The sequence below is a fragment of the Acanthaster planci genome, linkage group LG19, assembly GCF_054643075.1.
Source record: "Acanthaster planci isolate LZ-2023a linkage group LG19, COTS_SCS, whole genome shotgun sequence".
Classification (NCBI taxonomy): Eukaryota; Metazoa; Echinodermata; class Asteroidea; order Valvatida; family Acanthasteridae; genus Acanthaster; species Acanthaster planci.
In genome coordinates, this window is record NC_141795.1 from 1,685,624 (window position 1) to 1,709,299 (window position 23,676).

At 41.5% G+C, this 23,676-nt stretch overlaps 1 protein-coding gene and 2 long non-coding RNA genes across 3 annotated transcripts in view; 2 read left to right on the forward strand and 1 right to left on the reverse strand.

The window, feature by feature from the left end:
* LOC110974110 (uncharacterized) overlaps nucleotides 1-1,838 on the reverse strand; it is a 4,570-nt gene extending 2,732 nt beyond the window's left edge. The window contains exons 1-3 of the mRNA XM_022225484.2: nucleotides 1,651-1,838; nucleotides 1,047-1,136; nucleotides 384-496 (exon numbers count right to left, since the gene is read on the reverse strand). Coding sequence (XP_022081176.1) covers nucleotides 384-496; nucleotides 1,047-1,136; nucleotides 1,651-1,705 — 258 coding nt within the window. The 5' untranslated portion in view covers nucleotides 1,706-1,838. The remainder of the gene's footprint in view (nucleotides 1-383; nucleotides 497-1,046; nucleotides 1,137-1,650) is intronic.
* LOC147795951 (uncharacterized) overlaps nucleotides 1-10,302 on the forward strand; it is a 23,852-nt gene extending 13,550 nt beyond the window's left edge. The window contains exon 3 of the long non-coding RNA XR_015423361.1: nucleotides 9,178-10,302. This is a non-coding gene — a long non-coding RNA (uncharacterized LOC147795951). The remainder of the gene's footprint in view (nucleotides 1-9,177) is intronic.
* A 1,413-nt stretch (nucleotides 10,303-11,715) lies between these two features.
* On the forward strand, nucleotides 11,716-18,892 carry LOC147795952 (uncharacterized). Its single transcript, XR_015423367.1, has 4 exons — nucleotides 11,716-12,077; nucleotides 16,320-16,470; nucleotides 16,840-16,980; nucleotides 17,160-18,892. It is a non-coding gene; the product is annotated as an uncharacterized LOC147795952 (long non-coding RNA).
* The last annotated feature ends 4,784 nt before the right edge of the window (nucleotides 18,893-23,676 follow it).

Consider the following 23,676-nt stretch of genomic DNA (forward strand, 5'->3'; position numbering starts at 1 on the left):
CAGATGATCGTGCACCCTGAAATAACCTTTTGAGAACAACGTCATGAAAACAGTACCGTCACACGCGTATATGCCGGACCAGTAAACTGAAACGGGCCAATTTTAATCTGCTTAAGCGTGAAAAAAATTTGCTTGATAAATCAGGTTACCAGCCAAAACTCCATGTGATGTATATTATTTCGGAATGGTATTTCGCTATCTTTTGTTTGAGCTGGTAACCTTTATGTTTTAAGCAAGGTTTTTCCGCGCTTAAGCAAATGTTGGGCTTGAGCAGCTCCATGAAATTGGTCCACTCCCGAGTGGTAGTAGTTAGTCACAATAACCATTTTTCGATTTGGAGGAAATCTCGCGAGTTTAGTTTTGGTGAATACGAGTTTTCTCACCAAAAAGTCCTTGTCGGTCGAAACATTCCTGACGAAGATCACAACACTGCTGCACCACAAGCAAAGAAACTGGTTGTTCTGAGGGGTGGAGAACACCTCTTGCAGCTTACGATCTTCAGTAAAAAAAAACAACCAAAATTTGAACAAAATAATGTGATGGTAAACAAGAATAAATGCATGTCGTATACTCGGTGATATAGTTTCCACTTACTGTGAGTTACCACTCCTGTCGTACAGGCACCAACTGAGCTTACTATGGGGCTATTACAACCTAACAGTTTGTTCCAAGAACTACGTTATTGCTTCACCAGTAAAGCGGCGCCGTAACAGTGAGATTGGCGCGGCTTCAGGGCAGCGAAGGGAGATAGTGTCCACCATATCACCAGCAGTGTTGTTACAGCGGAAATAACGGTGTTTTCTACATTCAACTTGTCAACAGTAGCGAAAAATGGGATAACTTTCTCGAGCAACACAAACTAACAGCTTTGGCTTGTGTATACGTTGCTCCCATTTCAACATTATTAATGGAGGGGGGAGGTAAAGGGGCACAGACTTCAGCTGAGGGGCGTGTCCCCCCTCCCCCGCACCTACACCACTACTCGTTACTATAGCCAATATGCCATTCCACTTTTCTCCAAGTGCAATAGAATGGTGGAAACGTACCTAGCACTTTGAACACTCCGGTAAGGTTGACACGAGGAGATGTCTGATGCTGGGTCCATTCTGGCTGATCTGCTTCACCACGATGATAAGCTTTTGGTGGAGAAAGAAACAAGATCGTTAAATATTCACGCTGTAAATGTTGTCACATAGATGTATAAACTGGTCGTCGCCGCAACATTACAACGCAGCTGCTTTTCGGGAACGATGTTAAAAGAAAACACTGGACAAATTACTAGCCGTTGTAGTTTTGATTGCAGAAGCAGAGAAGAATTTGTACGCCAAAAGCATCTTTTATTGTTCGAATCACGTGTACAACCAGCGCCATGCAGTGCAAAAACGAACACGAACGCGACTTTGTGGCGTTGAATGAAATGTTTGTCCTGCGAATTCGTCAACGTTGAACACATATTTCAACTTGGACGAATTTCACAGCACATTGCTAATAACGTCTACTTCGCTTCCGCATTCGCCTGAAGGACGAACCGGCCTTAAAAATCAATCTTTAAAAAAAGGGCCAGAAATTATTTCACTGGATGTTTGCACCCTGCAACGAAAGAATAAAAAATCAAAATAAATAGATAAAAGAAAAACAGATTAAACAAACCTTTTGCACTCATCACCACAGCAAAGAGGATCAGCAGACCAAGGAAATTTGTCATGGTTGTGACCAGTCAATCGGAAATTGAGAACAGATGTGTACGCAAGCGTCTGCACTGACCGCGCACTTAGTAAATGCAACTGGAAGGCCCGGAGCGAGTAGCTGGTCAGAGTTGCCGTAAGACGAATCTCGTAGGAAGAAGACTTCATCGGGTTTTATATATAACGAACGTGCCCCTGATCGGTTTCCGTAAATAATCTGGGCAGGTGTTTACTGAGTTACTGTTGAACCTTCACCTCTACTTTCCGTCTTACTCCGCATGTTTCACTTTTTAAATTTTTTAATGTTATGAAACATGGTACGTTGCGTTAAAGGTAGGATATACTATCGGTAAAATCATAAAAGGAACTGCCGAATAAGACTTGAATATCTTACGTGAGAGAAAGAACATAACAGTCTCGGGTGACCTGAGCTTTTTTTTTCGCCAAGAACGTTCGCATCGAGAAGACATTCTTTTTTTTTAACGATGGTCAGCTGACCATTGTTGGAAAATATATGTTTCCCAATTTTAAAAATGCCACATCCGTTAGCTGGTGCAAATAAACCCTTTGTAAGTTAAATTTAAATAAAATCTGGTACTCTAAGTTTTTCAAATTCACGGGAACATAACAATTTGAATTTTTGTATACGAAAGACACTACTGCTATACCACATGATTCGTGCCCGGCTTTTGCTTAGTTACACAAGAGACGCCTTGTGCAATATACACTGTTTCAATGGATAAGAAGGGCAATATCCCAGAGATGGCAGTCGCTATGCAAAAGCTTGCCCGGAATCACGAGATACAGCGACAGTGTCCTTATATAGTCTGGGGGAATTCAACTTGTTTGGTTTATGTGCAATTTACGGGCTGAGCGTACTTATAGGAAACGTATAAGGATGTGACTGAAATAAGCCATTTGCGAGTTAAATTTGAATAAAATCTTGTGCACTGAGTTATCTGACTGCACATAAACATGACGATTTGAATTCCCCAGACTAAAGACACTATTGCTATACCGTGTGATTCGTGGCAAGCTTTCGCATAGCGACCTATAGGGCCTACCCAGCAAGAAATGAGACCAAGGGGTACCCCCCCCACATGTCCAATCCCTATACACATTCCAGACTATTGTTACTTGACACATCCCCCCCCCAAGATGTCTGAAAGGAATTCCCCAGATTCCTGCGAGACAATGGCCAACACAAAGCAGGGGGATTCTCTCCGTCTCATACCTTGCTGCATATGTAGCGACCACCATCTCTGGTATGGAATGGTTCCTTTGTGCCCTTCTTATCCATTGAGAACAGTGTATTGTTGCAAGGCGTGTCTTATGTAACTAGGCAAAAGCTTGCCCCGAATCACGAGGTATAGCAACAGTGGTTTTAGTGAGGATAAGTCAAGTTATTATGTTCACGTGAATTTAAAGGGCTCAGTGTACAGATTTGGGTCAAAATTAACTCCCAAAAAGCTTATTACCCAACGATTGTTTTTCAGGCAATGCCCCCCCGGTACAGCGTGCACTGCTTATAATTCCAGGCCCACTCATTTGCGATATACACCATGGAGGAATAAAAAGATGGAGAACAGCTCACAATATGGGGCGCCCTCATGAAACCCAGTTGTTCGCGACGGAAGTATTTGTGCACAAGTGAATAAGAAAAATGCGACGGCGACGAGCGAGACGTGTCGTCTTCGCAACACCATAATATTCAAGAGAAACTAGTCAAGCATGCAGCGTTCCCACGTACGGATCACCGTGGCCAAGGCGGTCTGCACGTGGCAGTCTTGTTAACATTTTAGCGTAATCCAGTCAGTTTAGTTTGCTCCTCACGTCGCGTGAGCCAAGGTGTGTGTGGGGGGGGGGGGGCTGAATCAAGCTTTTTGATTAGGCATGCGGGTGTAACTTGCCGATCACGTATTTCACGCATGCCTTCGTGAGACAGTTGTATAACATCTGGTTGTGTGTGTATGAGGTTTTTCGTGTTATTTGTGAAGTGCATTTACCAGCTGTATGTTATTTTCGTCATGTCATCCAGACCAGGTTAGAATTTCCAGGGAAAACATAACTCGCTGGGGAAAGTCGACATGAATAGAACACCCTCATTTTTGCCTACAACTTGTAAAGGTGGCCAGAGTTTGCAGAAATACCACCTTCATTTTGGTTCTCAGTGTACCTCAAATTGTTGTATTCTCATTTAGTATGTGGTAGCACGTGTATAATTATCTAGTGTTTTGATAGCTATTAAGGGAAAACTACACCTTTGGAGCGCCAGGGGAGGTGGAAAGCACCTGTTCATTTTTGTTCTACAGATTATCCCGCGTGTGTTCGTTCATTCAGAAATGCGCTGTACTGAGTCCACAGTTTTGTGCAATTCATTGTAAAACCTGCATTGCAATCCGTCGTGTGATGTTGTCAGTCTCTCATGTGATGTAGTCAATCTCTTCTGTGAAGTTCTCAATCCTTGGGTCTTCTCGTAAAACCTTTATGCGGTGTTCCCGTTGTGTATTCCAGGCATTATTCGCATAGCCAATGCATTAATTACGTGTGAGCCATCCCTTTGCATAGCCCGTGTGAATCATGTAATGTGGTGAGGCTCTTGTGTGGTGTTGAGATTTTTGTGGAGCTATCCCGGCACGGGTCTTATAGTGTTAGTTTTCAGTGGGTATGGCCCAAACGTTACACTGGTAGGATGGCGCCCAGTTTGGATAGTTACCGGTATTTTCATATGCAGCAAGGTATGAGACGGAGAGAAACCCCCCTACTTTGTGTTGGTCATTGTCTCGCAGGAATCTCGGGAATTCCTTTCAGACATCTTGGGGAGATGCGTTAAGTAACAATAGTCTGGAATGTGTATCTATAGGGATTGGACATGTTGGGGGGGGTACCCCTCGGTCTCATTTCTTGCTGGGTATAGGTATTTTGATTGGGCTAGTCTGTTGCTCTGATATGTCTGATTGCAATGTCAGAGGGGGAGAGCCTAGTGCGTGCACGTGAAAACGCATGGAAAGCTGTGATTGGTTGCACGTTGTTCAAGCGTTGTGGATCACTTACAAATGTATGTTCATGACGCTCATAACCAAAGTGCGCGTGCGCAAGTTTTGCACTTAACAACAGCACAGCAACAGGCTATGTCTGATTTCGTGGGCTCTGATTGCAAAATGAGGCGTCGTCTTTGTTAAAGGATTTTCATAAACTGAGCATAAGTAATTAAATTTTTCATGACAAATCCAAATAACATTAATCATTTCATTTTTCAGTATAGCATTGATTTTGTGCGCTGCATCAGAAACGGTTATGTAACATTTGATTTTTAATAAACCCCAAATTATTTTAATTTTCACTAGAAAAAATTGAGTGTTGCCACATTTGATCAATATCTATTAAAAATGAGTTTTCCTGGCCATAAAAACTAGATACATATAAAGTAGACGACTGTCTCACTCGATCGGGAATCCGTCGGATAAAATAATTGGGTAAAATAAATTTGAATTTGAACCAAATTTTCGCGCCAATATCGCGTGAATCCAGACATTTTACAATAGAAAATCTGTCACATATCTAATGTAAAAAAAATTTTATGTCCTAGAATCAGGAGTTATTGCTTTGTCATAGAAATATTTTCATGAATCCCGAATTTGGGACTGACAGTTTCCAGTTCGGGGCATTTCTTCCACAAAAAGCCCCAAATTGCGGACCTATTTTGGACAGAGGCGGGCGGCTACATTCAGAGCTGAGCGCAAAGTCTTATTGCTATTTTAGGGGTATCTTCGGGGAAAAGGCGAATAAAAAAGAATTTGAGTGGCTAACCCCCCCAAAAATTTAAACGAAAAGTGATCTGCTGGCCATAATCTTGAATTTCCAATGAAAAACGGAGGCAAACCTCTTCACAAGAGTCAACAGGCGGCGCTATTTCGGTCCGATGTGGCACTGTTTTCTATGGGCGCCTATTTGGTGTAGTGGAACCCTATGCGAAGAGTACTAAAGAAAACACGCCCTCTTTTGTTCCGCTCGGAGCGAACAGGGACTTTACAAGGGGGCCGTGACATCAAATTTTATAATTTTTGGAAGGATTCCAGTTGTATTTGTAAAAACGAGGAGGGAGGAGGGTTTTTTATATAATACTTTGGTATTACAGCATGTTTTAGATAAAGCTTTTCCACGACAAATTCTCAGCATACATCATCAAACTGTGAAAGGAACGTCCCAGTAGTGTGCACTGCTCCGTAAACAACACTTCTACCGATCAAGAACAGGCACGCTGTAATGGGACGTTACACGGCATACTCATGTACAGCACTTTATATGCATTACATGTATCAACAATCGGTTGGTTGTGAATCATGGGAAGATAGAGCATGATGGGATATGATTCAAGATGGCTGTAGTTATGATATTGTGATTCCAATCAGTTCAGAAATAAATCAGAGATTATATTAACGAGGAGATAGAAAATCACCTCCGAAGTGCAGTGATTCTAACCAAAAATTGTGTAACTGACGTCGTAGTTGCCATTGCTGTAACACGCGAAAATGTCGCGTAGTTGTGCCTCTGCAGGAACATCACGCTTGGGACTTTGGCACCTCCACGTATCTGCAATGTAACAGCTACCATCTTTCATTTAGACAAGTTAAATCTTCGACATGAGTTATAGTTTCCAAGATCTGGATTGCCGCAACCACGGAAATCAAGTACTTAGTCGGCCATGTTTGCTGTCCATAAGCTGCGTCATTTTACAATACGGGCGTTTCACAATAGCGCGCCTCCAAAAGTTCGCAACGCGTTGGCCATTTACAGTGTCGACCCAGTGCGCGTTTGGAGAGGGTCAACAGACGTTGCGCGTTGTGATTGGCCAACGTGTTGACAACTTTTGGGGGCGCACTATTGTGAATCGCCCGTATTAGTGGGGGCGAGCCCGTTCACTGTGCCCCACGATCCATCCAGCATGCCACACCGATTCTGCCCTTGCTCGTGGGCTGTTCAGTACCGGGTTTCGGCGCACGTCGCGTCGGCCCGCGACCCCTGTGCCCGCCGAGCAACTTGATCAACCTGTTTCACGATAGATATTCATACATGCAGCAGCTGAATTGCATGATTCATATATTTCCATGTAGAGCGCCAACAGTAGCTCAAGCTTCAGAACAGACTCGTCCATTTATTGATAGGGATGTCAACATCAAGCATACAGAATGTCGGGATTGGAGATGCTGGAGATTGTGGATCGACTCCGATGAGCTTCATTGTAATTGATGCCCATTCCCTAGACTTCACGCTTTAATAACCAGTGACGCTGTACTCTTTGACCTCGCTAAGGAACTTACCTGGGGCATTGTTAGTCTGTTTCCCTGATGACTCTTGATAAAATCTTACGTCTGATATCACCCACGAATAAAAATAGATCATGACGCAACATGTCAAGGTTCACAAGGAAAGCGCAGGGGCACGTTTGAGCAGCGACAATTAATTTGTTGACCACTGATCGATTTTGCCTGGTGCCCAATATATGTTTCACGCATATGTTACCAGTCAAAATCGACCATTGGTTGACATTTGTCACTGTTCGAACTTATCCCTCGGTGGATCCTGTGTTTAGATGTGCATGCAGACTGTTAATACTAGCGATCACTCTGAAAACATGCACTAAACTCAGAACAAATGCAAAGGAAAGGAGCAACGTTGTGTTGCATGTGGGCAACAAGCAAAAACAATATGCGTGAACAGGCACGGCCGGAACTACCCGAACATCAAAGATACTATCCGAATGTGGACAGGACGAGTTCGGAAAATTTGCCTGCTTTCAGAAACTGGAGGAATTCCTGCAGTTTTGGTCATGTGAACATTTGGTGAAGACGAGCCTTCAGTAATTTGACGAGAACACTCGGCACCATCGGGGTTCGTGTCCAGCCTAGGGTACTGTGACATCCGTCTGCATCAGTGCCGTAGGTTGGTCCCACCATTATTGGCGAATGCAAAGAATGTACGTGCAAAATGAATGAAACAAGACATGACAAAACGGAAAGTCTAAACAACATTAGGAGGCCGAGTTTCCAGACGTTAGAGCTGAAAGCAAGTTTTTCAAAGCCAGGTTATACTCGCACGGTTGTCGAAATTGAATGGTGTTAATTTGACATTATAATTTTGTATAAAACGTCCTAGAGTTGCAGCATGTTACGGGACTGAATGCTCATTCCCACTGCATACTTTTCTGTTTTCTCAAATTGAAAATAGTGTGGCGTGACGTATGAAAAGTTTTCATTGTCTTCTTATCGTGTTTTGTTTTTATGAGCCTGACCTTCCCTGAACATTGTGGACCCCACCGTGAGTAGGAAAGGGGGTCTTTATCCGGCACAACAGACAAAAATGACGTAATACCAATGACAATTAGGGGCAGTAATGGCAGATAAGAGATTGGGAGATGGGTTAGGATGATAAGAGTGTGGGTGAGAGGATGAAGAGGGATTAGGTGGTGATGTAAGGAGATAAGGAGTATAACAAGATAAGGTTGTGGGGGCGGTGAGAGATAAGAGCGGGGGTGAGCCCTGAAAATCTGGCGTGGTGATTGGTGGAAGGAAGAGAAGATTAAGTAACGTTGTGACACGCTGTAATTGCTCGAAAGGAGAGATAAAGTTTGGTGATGTTGCCCTGAAATCCTAGCGAGCTGAATGAACAAAGATAAACGGTGTTGCATAGTTTCTGGAGAGGGATTGGACGAACGTTGATCAGATAAACTAATGTGATCTGATTAGATAGGTAAGATGAGACTGTAGTGCATGTAAGTTATAAGGGGTACCCGGAGGTGGAGTTGTCATTCTGTCTTCGTACTCATCCTGAGTACATCAACTGACGACCAAGAATTACTACACTGCCTGAAGATGGAATCAATGGCTGGTTCATTTGATACTGCTGGCACCCATCGGAAGATTGGTGAATCCAGACCTCCGTTTTACCGTGCAGACTGTGATGACCGAATGCAGAAACTACAGAAACGTATGGAGACCAAGAGTGTAGCGCCAGCATGTGGTAGATCGCTGCGTCGCCTGGTGCCCAAAAGTACGACATTCTGGCGCTTTCCCTTCAGAGACAATCGCCATGTCGTAGTAGGGTTTTAAAGATCACGTGTATATCAAAATTAGAGAATACATGCAGAGGAAGGGCAAACACTTTGCTTGGGTGGCCGGTGCACGAGGCATCAACCTTTCGGTAGAAGAACGGAGAGCCTTGGTGAAGTCTGTTCCAGTCATCTAGAGAGCCACACCGGAGGCGGAGAGACAGCGTGCAAGCAAGACGGAAGAAAACCCAGTTGCACCAGAGACAAGCCAAGACACCGAATCTGATTTAGGCTCACCTTCCGATGCCGATGATATAGTCCCTTATACAGACCGTCAGTATTGTTACAATACCATTTTCAAATCCCGAGAAGAAATTGCGTGATGTTTATCCCACTGCGTTGTGTGATACATGTATTCATGTGGTTTCTTTTGATCTTTCACAGCTGAACTGATTGAACTGATGATTGTTTTAGAGGGGAAGGGGAACAAGATGACGCAGAGAAGCAAGGAGCTAAAGAGAAACAGGAAGTCAACGAGGCAAAAGAAGAAACACGCATGTTTAGAAGACAAGTGTATTTCTATCTTTATGCTACTTTCTGCAACTCAGATAGTATCCGCAGTTGTCTATGATGTTAGAAAGGTGTGAGCACGTAGACATGTATTTTGATGATGCCGTTAATGATTTGATCAATGGCAAAGAAAGAAACGAATACTCCTTTTTGTTTTTAAATGCAGTAAATCAATCTGATTCACTAAGGATGATGAGTTTGAACGAACAAAGGCACATTTATCGAGACTTTCAAAACGTCTAGATGATCTTAAAAACAGATGCAAACGCCTTGTTGAGTAGGTGCTTTATGGACGGTTTGTTTTTACCACTCATATCATAAAAGTTTGTTAAAACTTTGAACTGTTTAAGTGAAGATCTTTAAATTGGTTGTTTTATTTGTATGAAACAAACTAACAGTACAAATTATTTTGAATATTACAATTTGTATTTAATAATTTTAATGAAACCTAAAGTGTAAAATTTTTCTGTATATGATGCAAAAAAGGGTGTTGCAGTTTGTTTTGATAAAAGTGATATACCTGATTTTAACAAAGCAAACAAAGCAACTTTTTAACAGAGACGTTTCTTGGTCTACAATGTTAGAAATATTTTATGACAACAAAAGAATTGTTACATGCATTTTTAAAAAGAAAAATATTTTAAGAGTAAAATGTAATTTTAGTTTTTCAGTTGCAAATATTTAATTGTATAAGTTTTTATGTTTGAATTAATATTTTTTGTGAGTCAAAAAACTAGAAAGATTTTGTTGAAAAAGTTTTGAAGTTGACAGACAATTAAGAAAACCTTTATGAACAAATATATGTTGAAAAAAATTATAACTATAAATTTGATTGTAAAGTAAAAATTGCGCCATATTTTCTTAAAGTTGAAATAATTCTTTGAAAAAAAATAATGCTCAAACATTTTTAAAGGTGAAAAACGTCAGGAAAACTTTTATGTTTTAAGAATAAAAAGTGTTTGTAAAATTATTTAGCGCAAACACGTGTCAAAAAGTAAATTTGTACCGTAAGAATTAAAACTGTTTTTACTTGCCAACAATTTTTGACTGAATAAAGAGTGTACTCGTGTTAACACGAGTAACTCGCTCGAACGCAGCCAGCTTTTTTGCACGATACAATAATGGATGTAAGTACTTACTGACTTGCATCAACGTCTTCTCCAAGTACGCATGGGTGCGACCGTTAAAAATGAGACGGGTGAGGTTATGATAACCACCTATCAAGATATTTCACAGTCTACCAAAAGGCGACCCATCTTTATCTATACGGATAAAAGTAGTGAATCTGTCAACCGCAATCTCCAAAACTATTCAAAAGAAGAATGGCATCCGATTCTACATGACAAATAGTGAAGTGAAGGCATCGATCGTGGAATGATTTAATCGGACATTAAAAGGAAGAATGTGGAAGTATTTCACGTTGCGTACCTTCAAATACATTTCCGTTCTGCAACAACTTGTAAAAGGTTACAATCATTCGTATCATCGAAACCTGTTGAAGTAGATGCTAGGAATGAGAGTATCGTGTGGAAAAATTTATATTCCAATGGAGCGTCTGCAGTGTAGGCCTAATTTAAAGTTAAGGTTGGAGACAGAATCAGTAAACAGCGCATGGTCTTTGAGAAATCATACCTCCCTGCCTGGTCTCGGGAAATATTCACGATTGTAAGACGGACGGGCAACCAACGGCAACCCAAAAGGTTATTCCGATGAGGAAATTATGGGATCATTTACGAACAGGAATTACAGAAGGTACATAAAAAAGATGACGTGTACTCAGAGTGGAAAAAGTATTGCGCATGAGAAAGACGAATGCTTCGAAAGAACTTTGTTAAATGGTCGGGTTATATCCCTCCAAATTCAACAGTTGGGTCTCTGACTTGACAGGGTAAAGACAATGACAACCACACAAGTCTTTGTTACGTTACTGTCCAACGCTTCGATTGGTCTATCTAAACAACACGCTATCAAGCTACAACGCGAGATTGGCGAATCCAATTCAACTTACTGGAGAATGGGAGGTCGCTTTGGCAGAAATTCACTATCCGTTTTCGCGATGCAGCATAACGGAGGATAACAATCAATTCGAATAAGGAGAAACGAGGGAAATGTGGAGATTCTTTGATTCGAATGGGTAGGGATGCGAAGCGTCTGAGCCCATTTGAATCAAAGAATCTCCACCTTTTGAGCGTTTTCTGACTTAAACCACGCCCCCTCCACTATTACTGCCCGTATTGTACAAAAGAACAAAAAGGTTTTACTGATGCTTTGAAAGCCGTGAGATGAATTCCATCATTTGTCCAGCGTTGGCTGGCTATGTATATTTGCATGTACATAAAAGCTTCATTCCTGTCCCAAGCAGTTGAGTAACTCCTCGGCTGGGTGCACAACTATTTTTTCATTCATGGCATAGTACCTGCTTTACACAAAGTCACACACAGACATGCAGTCGACACCATCAGTGTATCGTACTGCACACACGCTGTCAATACGGTCCCAACGGATTTGGTTGCCGAAATATGCTAAATTTAAGTTAGCAAAGACTATCGATATGACTGTACGGAGCTGTGAACCCTTTACACCACCAACGAACAGGTTTCTCGAGTGACTGATGTGAGAACTACAGTTGACTGTCTCTTCAAATGAAGATTACGTTTACAACCTTGGAAGTACACGCTTGCTCTTTGAAATCCCTCCGTCACTGAAGGAAATTCTTTCGTTTGGAAATTACATGCGTTTGGAATATCACCTCACTCATCTGGAAAGTATCATACGTAAGTTTCTAAACAATTAATTGTTTTGCAAATTTGTACATGAATTGTGATTGCTGAAGTTGTTTTTAAAAATTGTTTATGAACAGAGGAAGAGTTAAAACTGACGTTTAACCGAAAGTTAAGTGGCTAAATGTGAATTTTAAAATAAATACGCAAAGAAAAATGATAAAGATAAGAAATATTGTACGTAACCATTAGAATACGAATCGCAATTAAAATGAAAAAAAATGAAATAATACTAAAATGGAAAGGATATGTAAAAATCGCTAATCTCAACAGAAAATGTCACCGCAGCAAATCTAAAATTTGAGTGTTAACCGCATTAGACGTGTAAAGCAATCTATTTTCGAGAGTGATTCTCACCGTGTTTGACGTTGTAATTTAACGTCACGTGCTTTTCTGTGTCTGTATCAAGTCAAGTTTGATCTATCAGTTTTTGACGAATGTCCAAATTGTACATTCTTTTTAAGAAGAATACTCAACACTTTACTGAATACTAGGGTGACATCACAAGAGTGGTTTGACTTACAGTGAAAACGGTAGAGAAGCCTATTCTTGGAAGATTGTACCAGGGTTCTGCAACTCCATTCAGTAAGTTATAAATGCCATCAATGACGAGATGCCAAGAGTCCGAGAGAGAAAACATTAGGATAAAGAAAGCCAAGTGGTTGACGTGGAGAGATTCAGGAGAGATTATTGATAAAATGGCGTTAACGTGAAATTGAAGTTTCACTGAAGTAAGAACGCTTTTTGCCTTTCAAGTGCTAACCATGCGAACGAATACAAGGTAGAAATAAATTGATGCAGCCCTGTATATTCGCAAGGTGACAGTCGGTCCGTCAGTGACCTTGTTGCATGCCAAAACTTTGGAAAGCACCACAGCCAGGTATACAATTCGTCGTGTGGCCGTGAAAACATTTTCCATTCCTCAACGCAATCAGTCGGAGAGAGGCTCTCTGTGTTGAACTTCGTCGCGCCCGCCCGCGGAGTCCACTCAGTACATGGAATATCCGGTTCGTAAGTATGACGCCCCTCCAGGTTAAACCACGTCCACTGCACAAGATACACGGCCATCGCAGGTACGTTAGTTCGCGGTCAATTGTCGTTATTTTTTTCTTTTAATTTTACGTGTCGAGTCATCCTGAAAGACTCTTCCTCAAAAATTGCAGCCTGAAAAGTCTGAATTTAACATATCTTTATGTATTTTGTGTCTTAACTCCTTACTTTCAATCGTCTGATCGTATTAAGAATTGAAGCTGACACATACAGCCTCGTTTTCAAACGCGGAAGTGCGCAGATCGACGCTAAAAGCATCGTATTGGGATCTCTCTATTCTGACGGGGAAGATCCTCGCGTCTACGGGACAAGCTTTTAACAGACAATGCCAACTACTGGACGCACAAAAAGGTTTGCCTTGAGTCTACAATACAGCCGTATGTGGCCAGTATTGCATATTCTATTGTCTTCACCGATGTAGGAATATTAGAACGGAAAAAAATCGTATCGATGTTCCGCTAAAGACAAACTGATGAATCATTCAGCCGTCCATGTATTTATAGAGACCCTTTATGATGTCGATGTTTCCTATTTATGCTCACGAATTTATTTGTAATCAGATTTGTATGCCAAAACAAAAAAGTTAAAAAGGGATGCCCGTCATCTTAATTTCCTTACAGTTTATATAATTGTAAAAATGACTAGAAGGGACGATGAATTGTTTAAAAAAAGGACAATGTAGTAGAGAGAAATAAGTACGACACAGAGATTAGTGTATGATTCAATTATTACCATCTTTTGGTGATTTAATACGTGCGTATGAAAATGAACAAAATCGTCTACCATGAAAACATCACATTGTCTTAAATAATCACAAAACACAAATATGTTTCGATTACCTTTTAGTGGATTTCATAATACGGGAGTTAAGAGGTACACTCACAAAAGGTTTTACATTTAAAATCTTTTTACATCCAATGGAATTAAGTTTAATCTGAAGTTAAAACATTAAGTTTAACAAAACCAGTAATCGGATTACTTTGTTTCATCGGCGATTAAACCTTGAATCCAAAGTATAAAGATTACCTATGCACAGTAAGAAACCCAGTTCAATCAATGTAAGGGAACCATTTCATAAACGGTTACACTTTGACACTATATCGACGGAGGAGGAAAAGTTACATGGATTCCCATACAAATTGATTTCCGGCTCTTAATTAACCGCGAGGATACGACTCTGGACTTGATCTGGTTACATGGATTCCCATACAAGTCGTTTTCTGGATCTTATTGGTGTGGAAATGACCCTCTGGACTTTCACAGAGCGTGACTTTGGAACCACTTTTGCACGTGTGTTCATGGCGCTCATTACAAAAGTGTGCGTGCGCACGCGCGCAAGATTAACTCTTAACAGCGGCATACAGCAGGCCACGTCAGTAGTGGGGGGCACTGTCTGGTACACTTTGACCTTTGCTACAGAAATAGGAAATGGTCACATGAATATGCATAAGAATGATAATAATATCATATATCTATGAAGAGGAATGAGGTGTAGGGTGAAGGTACAGGTTGACCTAGGGATGAATATAGGAACGAGGAAACGGTCAGAAAGTCTTGAACAAGTTGACCTTTTCTAAGGGATGAGTAGGAATATGATTATAGAAGACGTTTCGGTAAATATTATGACACAGGTTAACCTTCTGTAAGGGATGAATAGGAACAAGGGAAGGGTAAAAATTATGGCACAATATGACTTTTGTGTGGATAAACATGAATATGAGAGAAGAGTAGGGTAAAGGTTGATCTATTGAAAGGAAAAAAATGCACAACGGAATGAAATATGATGCTTAAAATAGACGACTCATAATGCGCGATATCACGGAAAAATACTGACGAGCACTCCGGAAGTGAACGTCGATCTCAGGTAATCCCTAGACAATGGACAGTACGTCATTTCACCGGGTAATGGGGATAATCTTTCAGACAAAGGGCTGTACTCGGTGCTTTGTGTTGGCTCATGTATTCTTTGGAGTGAGCGTTGGTCCGACTTAATTCTTGGACACTTAACAAGAAAGGAAGGGCACGTGCTAACGGTCTTGCGTTCGGCTTACTATGGTTACTTCGGGGGTGTATATCGGACATGAATGAAAGAAGATTTTCTGCCTTATATTTCGCCCGGGGCGGATTACTATTTCGCCCGGGCGAAATACCAATCCGCCCGGGCGAAATAGCAGGCCCAATTTTTTTTTCAGTCATGTCCTATATACGCTTCCGTACTATGGGGATCGAATATACGTGCTAGTTAGAGATCTGAAGAACAAGAGCGGTGTTGTTCACATGCACATGCTGTCGTGGCTTGTCAAAAATTGGAGAGCGTGTCTGAGGAAGAAAATCCGAGTTAGTGTCCCTGAATGTGAAAAAATGTTAAAATCCTGTAATCGTCTGTTGAGAAGTGGCGGGAAATTTCGGACTGTGACAGTAAGGAGCGCTGTGTTGCGACAAAATGCAGGTTCACTCAACACCACGAAATTCATAAGACAAGAGTCAAGTGCGAGCAAGAGGTACAACTAGGAAGTGCGGATGACACAGGGAGCACGGAAAGAGGTATGTGCGCATGTCTGGATGTCTTTCAAGGCTCAACGCCTGAATAATTTTGCTGTAAAATTTGACATTACTTTAGCCTACCACGCCTACCAACACGACCAAGCACACATAAAGTATACCAACTTACACCATACCAAGTTATTCTTATCAGACATGCCTCGGATAAGTTGTTCAAGGACAATTCTGTAACCGTAGTCATGTCTACGGTTACAGAATGCCCACTTATGTGCATCCCGATATTGCCAATATACTGAATACATTTTCTTTCCTGTTTTTACGTACAAATCTTGCCCAGATTTCATTTGAATTTCCTGTGTTTATCTGTTACTTCTGTAGGACTTGTTTCATGATTTATTTTCAAACAGCCGTATCCTCTTTGTGTGATCCCTGTTCACCTCTTCCCGAGTTGTATCGTGTAATTGGGGTGTGATCCCTGGCTACATGGTGTTTCAGGTGTAATGGCTTCTGGCTAGCGCCCCCCGAACAGAGATATTGACAAATGGGAAGAGCCACCAACATAGGGCTGGATAGCTGCCGCAGGTTCAAATCCCACTGCGGTCAATTTCTTTGTTCATCGTTATAGTCATTCAAAAACACCTAGTCAGTTTCCCATAATTATTTCTTTGTTTAATTTCTGCCTAGATGAATGACCCTTGTTTGGTGCCATCCCATCCTGATCCAGTCATGTCTTGCTTCCACTTCGTAACATGTGTGGCAAGAAAGAACTTGCTTAATTTGGAAAGGCAAGAAAAAGGACGGGATCCATTCATGTGTACTGAGTCAAGTGATCGAGGTTTGTGCACATATATGTACTTTATAATCGAACCCATCATCAATATTATGTAAAAAAAATGGAATCATGATGCAGCATTCTTTCTAAAGTGTAAAGACCTAGATAAATTGAGGGAGATTTACTGCCATCATGAAATGTGAACTCTGAACAAGTATTTGAAAAAATTTGAACAATTATACGGCTTATAATAGACAAAAGAAAAACATGGTTTCGAATTCATGTGTTTATTCCATAATTTCAGTGTTTGAAAAGCCCTACTGAAACAAGTGCATGTATTTATGATTGATAGAATTCTTTGAAAAATGCAAACTTGAAAATATCTTTTCAACAATAATGTTCTTTCATACATTCCTTGGGTGGTGGTTGTAGCATAGCTGAGGAGAGCCTCTGAACTGAAGGCTGATGAAAACATGCTTCGATGGATACGTAACACATACCGTGTAGGCATCAAAGTGAAGTATCACAGAGATTCTTACATGATCTACCAGCAGATATGGACAACTTTCCTCGGTGAGTTTTATGGTACGTACAGCATGAAACAGGCCAAACACGTTTATTACTCGCCCTTTCATGGACTGTTGTGTATACTAAGTCATGCAATGTTTATACTGGCCTTTTAAAGGTAGAAAGTGGATTGCCCTCTCCAAGACCAAAGCTCTATTTCTCTGCATCTCCATTTCTCTCTCCAGTCGATTTCTTCTTTCATCTTTGACAGTTTGTCACCTGGTACGTCAAGATATGCCTTCAAGGAAGCATTTCTGGTCTTCTGTATCAGTTATTTAGCCCCATACACGTCAATGTCATCCACAGCAAGAAACCAACCACTCTAACATCAATGTGGGCGGCCAAGACCAAAGATCGTACAGCGGCGCAAGATGGCGAACTTCACTGTGAATACACGTGAAACGTTGTACTCGCGTGGACGCCATTTGAGCAGGCGATACGCCTGCGCAATGCACATTAAGGCGCAGGCGCCGCGGCAGGCACGTGCACCCGGTGAGCCTGCGATCAGGCATTACCGTAAACTGCGCAGGCGTATAGCTTGCTCAAATGGCGCCCATGGTAATTACATCTTTTGAGCAGAGTTATCCATCTTGCGCCTTCGGCGCTATACGATCTTTGGCCAAGACTCCGCTTAGGATTATAATAAGACGACTTGTAGCACTGTTTTAAACACAGTCCGATGCTATAAGGTGCAGCAGGAGAACAACATTTCATTCTTAATTGGTAATTCAGACTGGTTATTGTTCTTTACCTCCATACAAAATGTAACTGGTACACATATAACTTCTGTGAAATATGGGTGAAATCCACGTACCTGTAATTCACAATATAATTCCCGACAGTTTCCAACATGCCCAGTTGTAGTTTACTTTTTATTATGCTAGTGTAGTCAGTTTTGGCATTCGGCTCCGCTTTGGCCTTGTAAAACAGTGGTTAATTGTTTAATGTTAAAAGGTTGCTTGATTAATTTTTAAATGAAACTCGGGTGAAGTCCGTTCATAGTAAGTTTAATAATGCATGGTGTTAAAACAGTAAGATTACTTAATTAACAAAAAAATTCTTCAAGTTGTTCAACTTGCCATGATGCACTGGAGTTTCATTTTGCTTTCTTGTACGACGTTTTTGCAGTAAAACTTACTTCCGGTCAACAAATCTGAGTTTATTAAATTTTATATTCCTTTTGTCTTTTGTATACAAAAGACAACATGTGAAGATTGAACATTGATTGAATTCTTCGTTAAAATTTCTTTAAAATAACAGCCTGTGACATAATGTAATGGTTGGAAATAAATTGAGGAAATAATTGAACCCAGCTGATAGAACACAAGGTTAGCCTTTGCAGAGTTATTGAAAGTTAGTGCCTCTTAATGAACTTTGGGGCCCCTGAATGAATCTTTGGAAGAAAATCTAATTAAAAAACTTCTGCACGGTGCTTTCCGGCAATGGTATCCAAAAATACAAGGAAAACAACCAGGAGGGCCGTATGTTTTGATCCCGGCAAGATCTTTCTTGAGGGCAAAAGTTATACCTGTACATGTACACTGTAACTGACAAAATGTGCAGCATGACTCCCCAGAACATCGCTGCCTAGCTTACAGGGCAGCCGGTAGGCACAATCATGGTCGAGCTTAAGACCGCAAAATGACACTAGTTTCTGGTTGGGGGTTGGCTCTGAAACTGGTGCGGCGACGTGGATTTTTTCACTCATTTTTTCTTGGAAATGATGTTCAGGTGCTGAGCATGTATGCCTTGGAGATTGCCATATGTATGCATTGCTAGGCTTACTCGTAAATTCACGCCGGCCTTTTTATTTATATTTGGCCATGTGTTGATCCCTGACGACCCGTAATGAAATCGAGGGGGAATAGTCAGATCCATCAGGTTTGGTAACCAGAATTACATCGTTGCCGCACCCTACTTGAATACGCAGCCAAATGCGCTACGGTGCATATAAAATGTGCGACTGTGCACGTGGAAAACGGCAGATTTAAAGTCAGAATTCATCCTTTTGTACCCTTTTGTCGGAATGACAACATGCACCACTGGATTCCCCTTGCTTCAAACTATATGTTAGCTTCTTTTTGTGTAGTTCTGAGTCAGGTGCCACGCAGACCATTTTCTGAACGGAATTTTGGGGTATTTCTGCATTTCGGGGGTTAGTCATGGCCAAATTAGGCATCAAGGTGACATTGTAAGAAAAATAGAAGATGTTAGTTGGTGTTACTATTGTATAGTTAATCTGTGTTTATAGTTTTTGGCGTGCACCTTTCGTGTTGAGTCGTCAGCTTTTCAAAGTCGACTGAACCTGTCGTGTACACTAGTGATGTACACACACAGTACGTGCGCCGTGTCCTGTGTACTGAACGTGGGCATTGAACATGTGTTCAAGGAACCAGGAAAGAGAAATATTTTTATAAATTTTACTAAAAACCCTTGAAAATGCATCTTTGGGTTTCAATTAACCTGATTTTAAGTTTTGTTTTGCAATTTTAACCCATATTTTGATGCTTTTTGGTTTTTTATGCTAATGCAATTTGCATATTCATGAGCAGAACTAGGCATCATGAATCTCATGTTGCACTGATTTGTGCACAGAAAATTTCTAGATTTTTTATCTACTGCTATGGCAGATTTTATTTTCTTTGGCAATTTATTGCTGTATAAGTATATGGCAATAATCCAGCAAAATCCTTTTCACAGAAATGTTCCCAAATAGCAAATTTGGGGTTCACAATTTGAACATGAAAACATGCAACCTGAACCATGTCTTCCTGGATTTACATCAAAGTAAAAGCGCCCTCACTTGCCCAGAAATGCTTGGTCAATTTTTAATGTGTGAAAAAGTGCACCGTTCAGTTCACGTAACTCAAAAAGAAGTCGAACAGTTTTCATACATGGAAGAGTACAGAGATACAAAAAAAGTAATTCTAAGAAAAATCCATTTCCTGGTTCCTTTAAACAGTAGTAGTAACTTGGTACTAACTTATTGGTATGCACAGTACAACTTTACTTTGTGCTGTATAAGTGGACGCGTTGTGTTAGACTGTTGGGAAGTATTTTCTATCAATTATCAGAGTATTTCTTTTTAGCTGACTTACATGCACCGACATCTATTTGGAAAAGACAATTAGAGTTGTAACAGACTAAGACCAGTTTTTCTCTATTATTTTAGTCACGGCTGGTAGTGAAACGTACACTGTATTCGGTTTGATTCTTATTCAATCAAACTAATCTGTGCTCAACCTGAAATTATTTTGAATTAAATTTACATGTATTTCGTTGACAGAATTATTTCTATATTATTGACTGGGTCATCCTCTTCATCATAAATTGAAATAAATCAGCTCCAATCAACAACCACCAATCTCTTAACTAGTGTGTACTATCAGCCTCAGTACACTTGTTAGGCAGGTTCATATTTGGCGCTGAGGCCAACACGAAATTTCCGATGTCAATCAAATACATGCATTCTCGCTGCAAATTCGCACAATTTGAACACCTTTGAACTCGATCTGCAGCACTTTTTTATTGAAATTAATTAGTTTCATCTCTTGCCTGAAGTACGAGCCGGCTTTGAGAATCAGTCTAAAACGTAGGGCCAGAAACAAGTGCAATTGATGCACGTTCAGTTTAGAAGCGCTTCTAGCAAAGCAAAACAAGAAAACTCGTCATGGTTGTGAACAAGTGTGTCCGCAAGCGTCTGCACTGATCGCCCAGGTAATAATGGGAGGCCTGTGGTGAGTTGCTGGTTAGAGTTGCTGCAGTCTCGTAGGAAGAGGACACGGCATGGGTATGCCCATCACGTATTCATTTACCCTTCGTTGATCATTGGCCGATAAATGTCAGTGAGTCCAAACCGAACAAAACCAAAGTAAATTTTTTTACTTAATTTCCCTGCTCCTTTGAAAGAGTGCCAAGAACTTTTTTCCAAAACAGGTGCTAAGAACGAGCCTTTTTTACAGACGTGAAATTGAAGGCGGCAATAAATACTTGGGCACTCCATCACACAAGGTGACATATGGGTTCGTTCGGGGCGTTCTGAGGTGGGTAACGGTGGTGTCTACATCAGGAGTTTGAACTCTGCTCTTTAGGTCAAGAAAAGTGCCAATTAAATGATCAGATTGCACCTGCTCAGCTTTCACTGGACTAGTCGACCGAAAAGTGCTGACGCTGCTCACGTGACGATTAGCTGTCTGTATAACCAATTATAACCTAAATAGGACTTGAGGCTATTATAACCTGACATGAAGTTATAACCTGACATGAAGTTACCTTGCATGACCATTAAAAAATAAATACGAAAAATTCAACAAAATGAATACTGTGCACGATATGGGGTCAACAGGTACCCCCCCCCCGCCACATGTCCAATCCCCATACACACTCTAGACTATTTTTACCTAACACATCCCCCCAGAAGTCTGTAAAGAATTCCTGAGATTCCGATCAAACAATGACCAACACAAAGGCGGAGGGGTTCTCTCCGCTCCATATGTTTCATCATAATGACAAAATGGCAACTTGTCTGCATTGGGGAGGGGGCTTGCCTTGGTCGCTGGATACGCCACTGTATAGTAGTTTCAAAACAGATCTAACTTTCCAACTGGCAGATTTTTTTGCGTGACGTAACATGATGAACAAAGGCATTTCAGGAAGCATACCATTTTTGTGGAGGAGCTTGCATTTTCGAATCGGGGTAGTTCTATTGACAAGTTCATGAAAGAATGCTGAGAGACTTTGAAGGCGCGCGTTTCCGCGCCCATCTGTGTAAACTGAACACTGATCGTCAAAATCACGAGACCAAAAATCATCTATCAACACCCTTTGCCATCTGCGTCATTATTGGCATTACACTTCAGCTTTTGTCTTGCCACATGACTGTATAATTTTGTCAATAGATTTTTTTTTATTTGTGGGTGAAAGTGGCCCGTAGTTTCAGGTGCGGACGTGATCGATGCTCAACGTCAAGGCCCACAAGTTGCTTTGATTGGGTTTTTCTGTGTCAATATTTGAAAAGAGTATAACTTTTATAGTTGGTACGTAGAGTTTCTAGAAATGTGCCTCGAGAAGGAGTTTTCACTTAAAGAATCGGTGAACGTTTAGTTCCGAATAGCTGTATTCATGCGCATGTTTGGCCGGTGTTGGTCAATAACTTTTTTGTCTGTGTTTAGGTGAATGAACGTCAGTTAAACATTGATATCTGAACTAGATAGGCCAAAGACAAGCTGCTCAGGTACAGGGCTTGAGGGAGGAAGTGCGTGGAATGCGAAGCTCAAAACACAATTTCAGACTAGTAGCTGTTTGTGAATGTAGTGGTAACACTCATTTTAATGCGTGACAGTTGGAATGTTCCAATCCAACCACCGTAATGGTAATGAATGTTTATATGTTTCATTAAGCTAGCCGTTTTGTATTAGAAGAGACCTTGTGTTTAGAACTGATACTGAAAATAGATAATGAAGTGGCTGAATGAAGGATAGATGCTACAAAAGAACAATCCCTTTATTTTCACAGTAGCTATGTGCCGACTGTTGTGGCGTCGGTGCCAGTCAGCTAGCAAAGGATGCCTGCTCAGAAAGAGTAGCGCCAACTGTACCCCTGTTCATTATGTGTGCAGTAAGGACGCAGCTTAGGTGTGCTAACGCATGATCCACCATTTTGGCCCCAACAATCGCGGCACTGATGCCGCAACTATCTCTCTATAAACAGATCTGCCCACGGGTGGAGCCGTTGCGATGGAGCCACTGCTGGTCGGCCAGGAAAACCCGTTGTGGAAGGATGCAGATGCAGTAGGGACTTTTCGACTGTGTTGAGGGGGACTGGCGTTTTGTAAGAAGACAGAGACGTTGTTTGAAAAAAGCAGAGAATAAAAGGAAGAGCTGAGAAAGAGCCGTCAGGTGAGTACTCAATTCCCCAGAGGTTGACGAAATCCGCCTTGAGCAGAAGCACCCCCACATCAGTTGAAAAAGAGCCATGTTGGTCGGGAGTGCGCTCTTGCTGCGGGTATCGATGCGACCATAGCGTGTGCATTTCATACTCGTTGGTGAACCAGCGAGGTGCAATTCCTACCGAAGGAGCCTGCGTCGCTAGAAAGTTTGGCCCTCTCTTGGTCCAGCTTAGGCCTCATAACCCTTATGCCCCTTGTTGGGACAAGGACTGTGACCAGCAATTTGACCGGCTATGTGTCCCAGAACCCTCCTGAAGTTAAGACCGTCCCCGTACCGGTCGAGTTGGGGACCAGCTGGCAGTCCGAGCCTAGGGTTGCTGTACAAAAAGTGGGAGTCTCAATCCAATCAGATGACCACTGGTTTTGCCGAAGGAAATTAGGAAAGACCTCCAAAGAGAATTACATGGTGGACAACTGAGTGAGCACCTGGTAATGAGTAAGACATTGGCCAAGATGAATAGCTACTCCTTTCCTGGAATGTTCACAGATGCTGAGCAGGCGCGCTTATTGAGAAGGATGTCATAGATTTTCTCGGGCCCCTGCCGAAGACGGACAGTAGAAATCAATGGATTTGGGCAGTAAGAGACTGCCATACAAAGTGGATGGGGGCATATACCCCCTTCCAGATACCACTGCCGAGACATTAGCACTCACTGTGCGAGAGTGCCTACGTCAGTTTGGTGTTCCACGAGAAGCTTCGACCGGGACACCATTTCAAATCTCAAGTTTTCATTGAGATATGTCGGATACTTGGC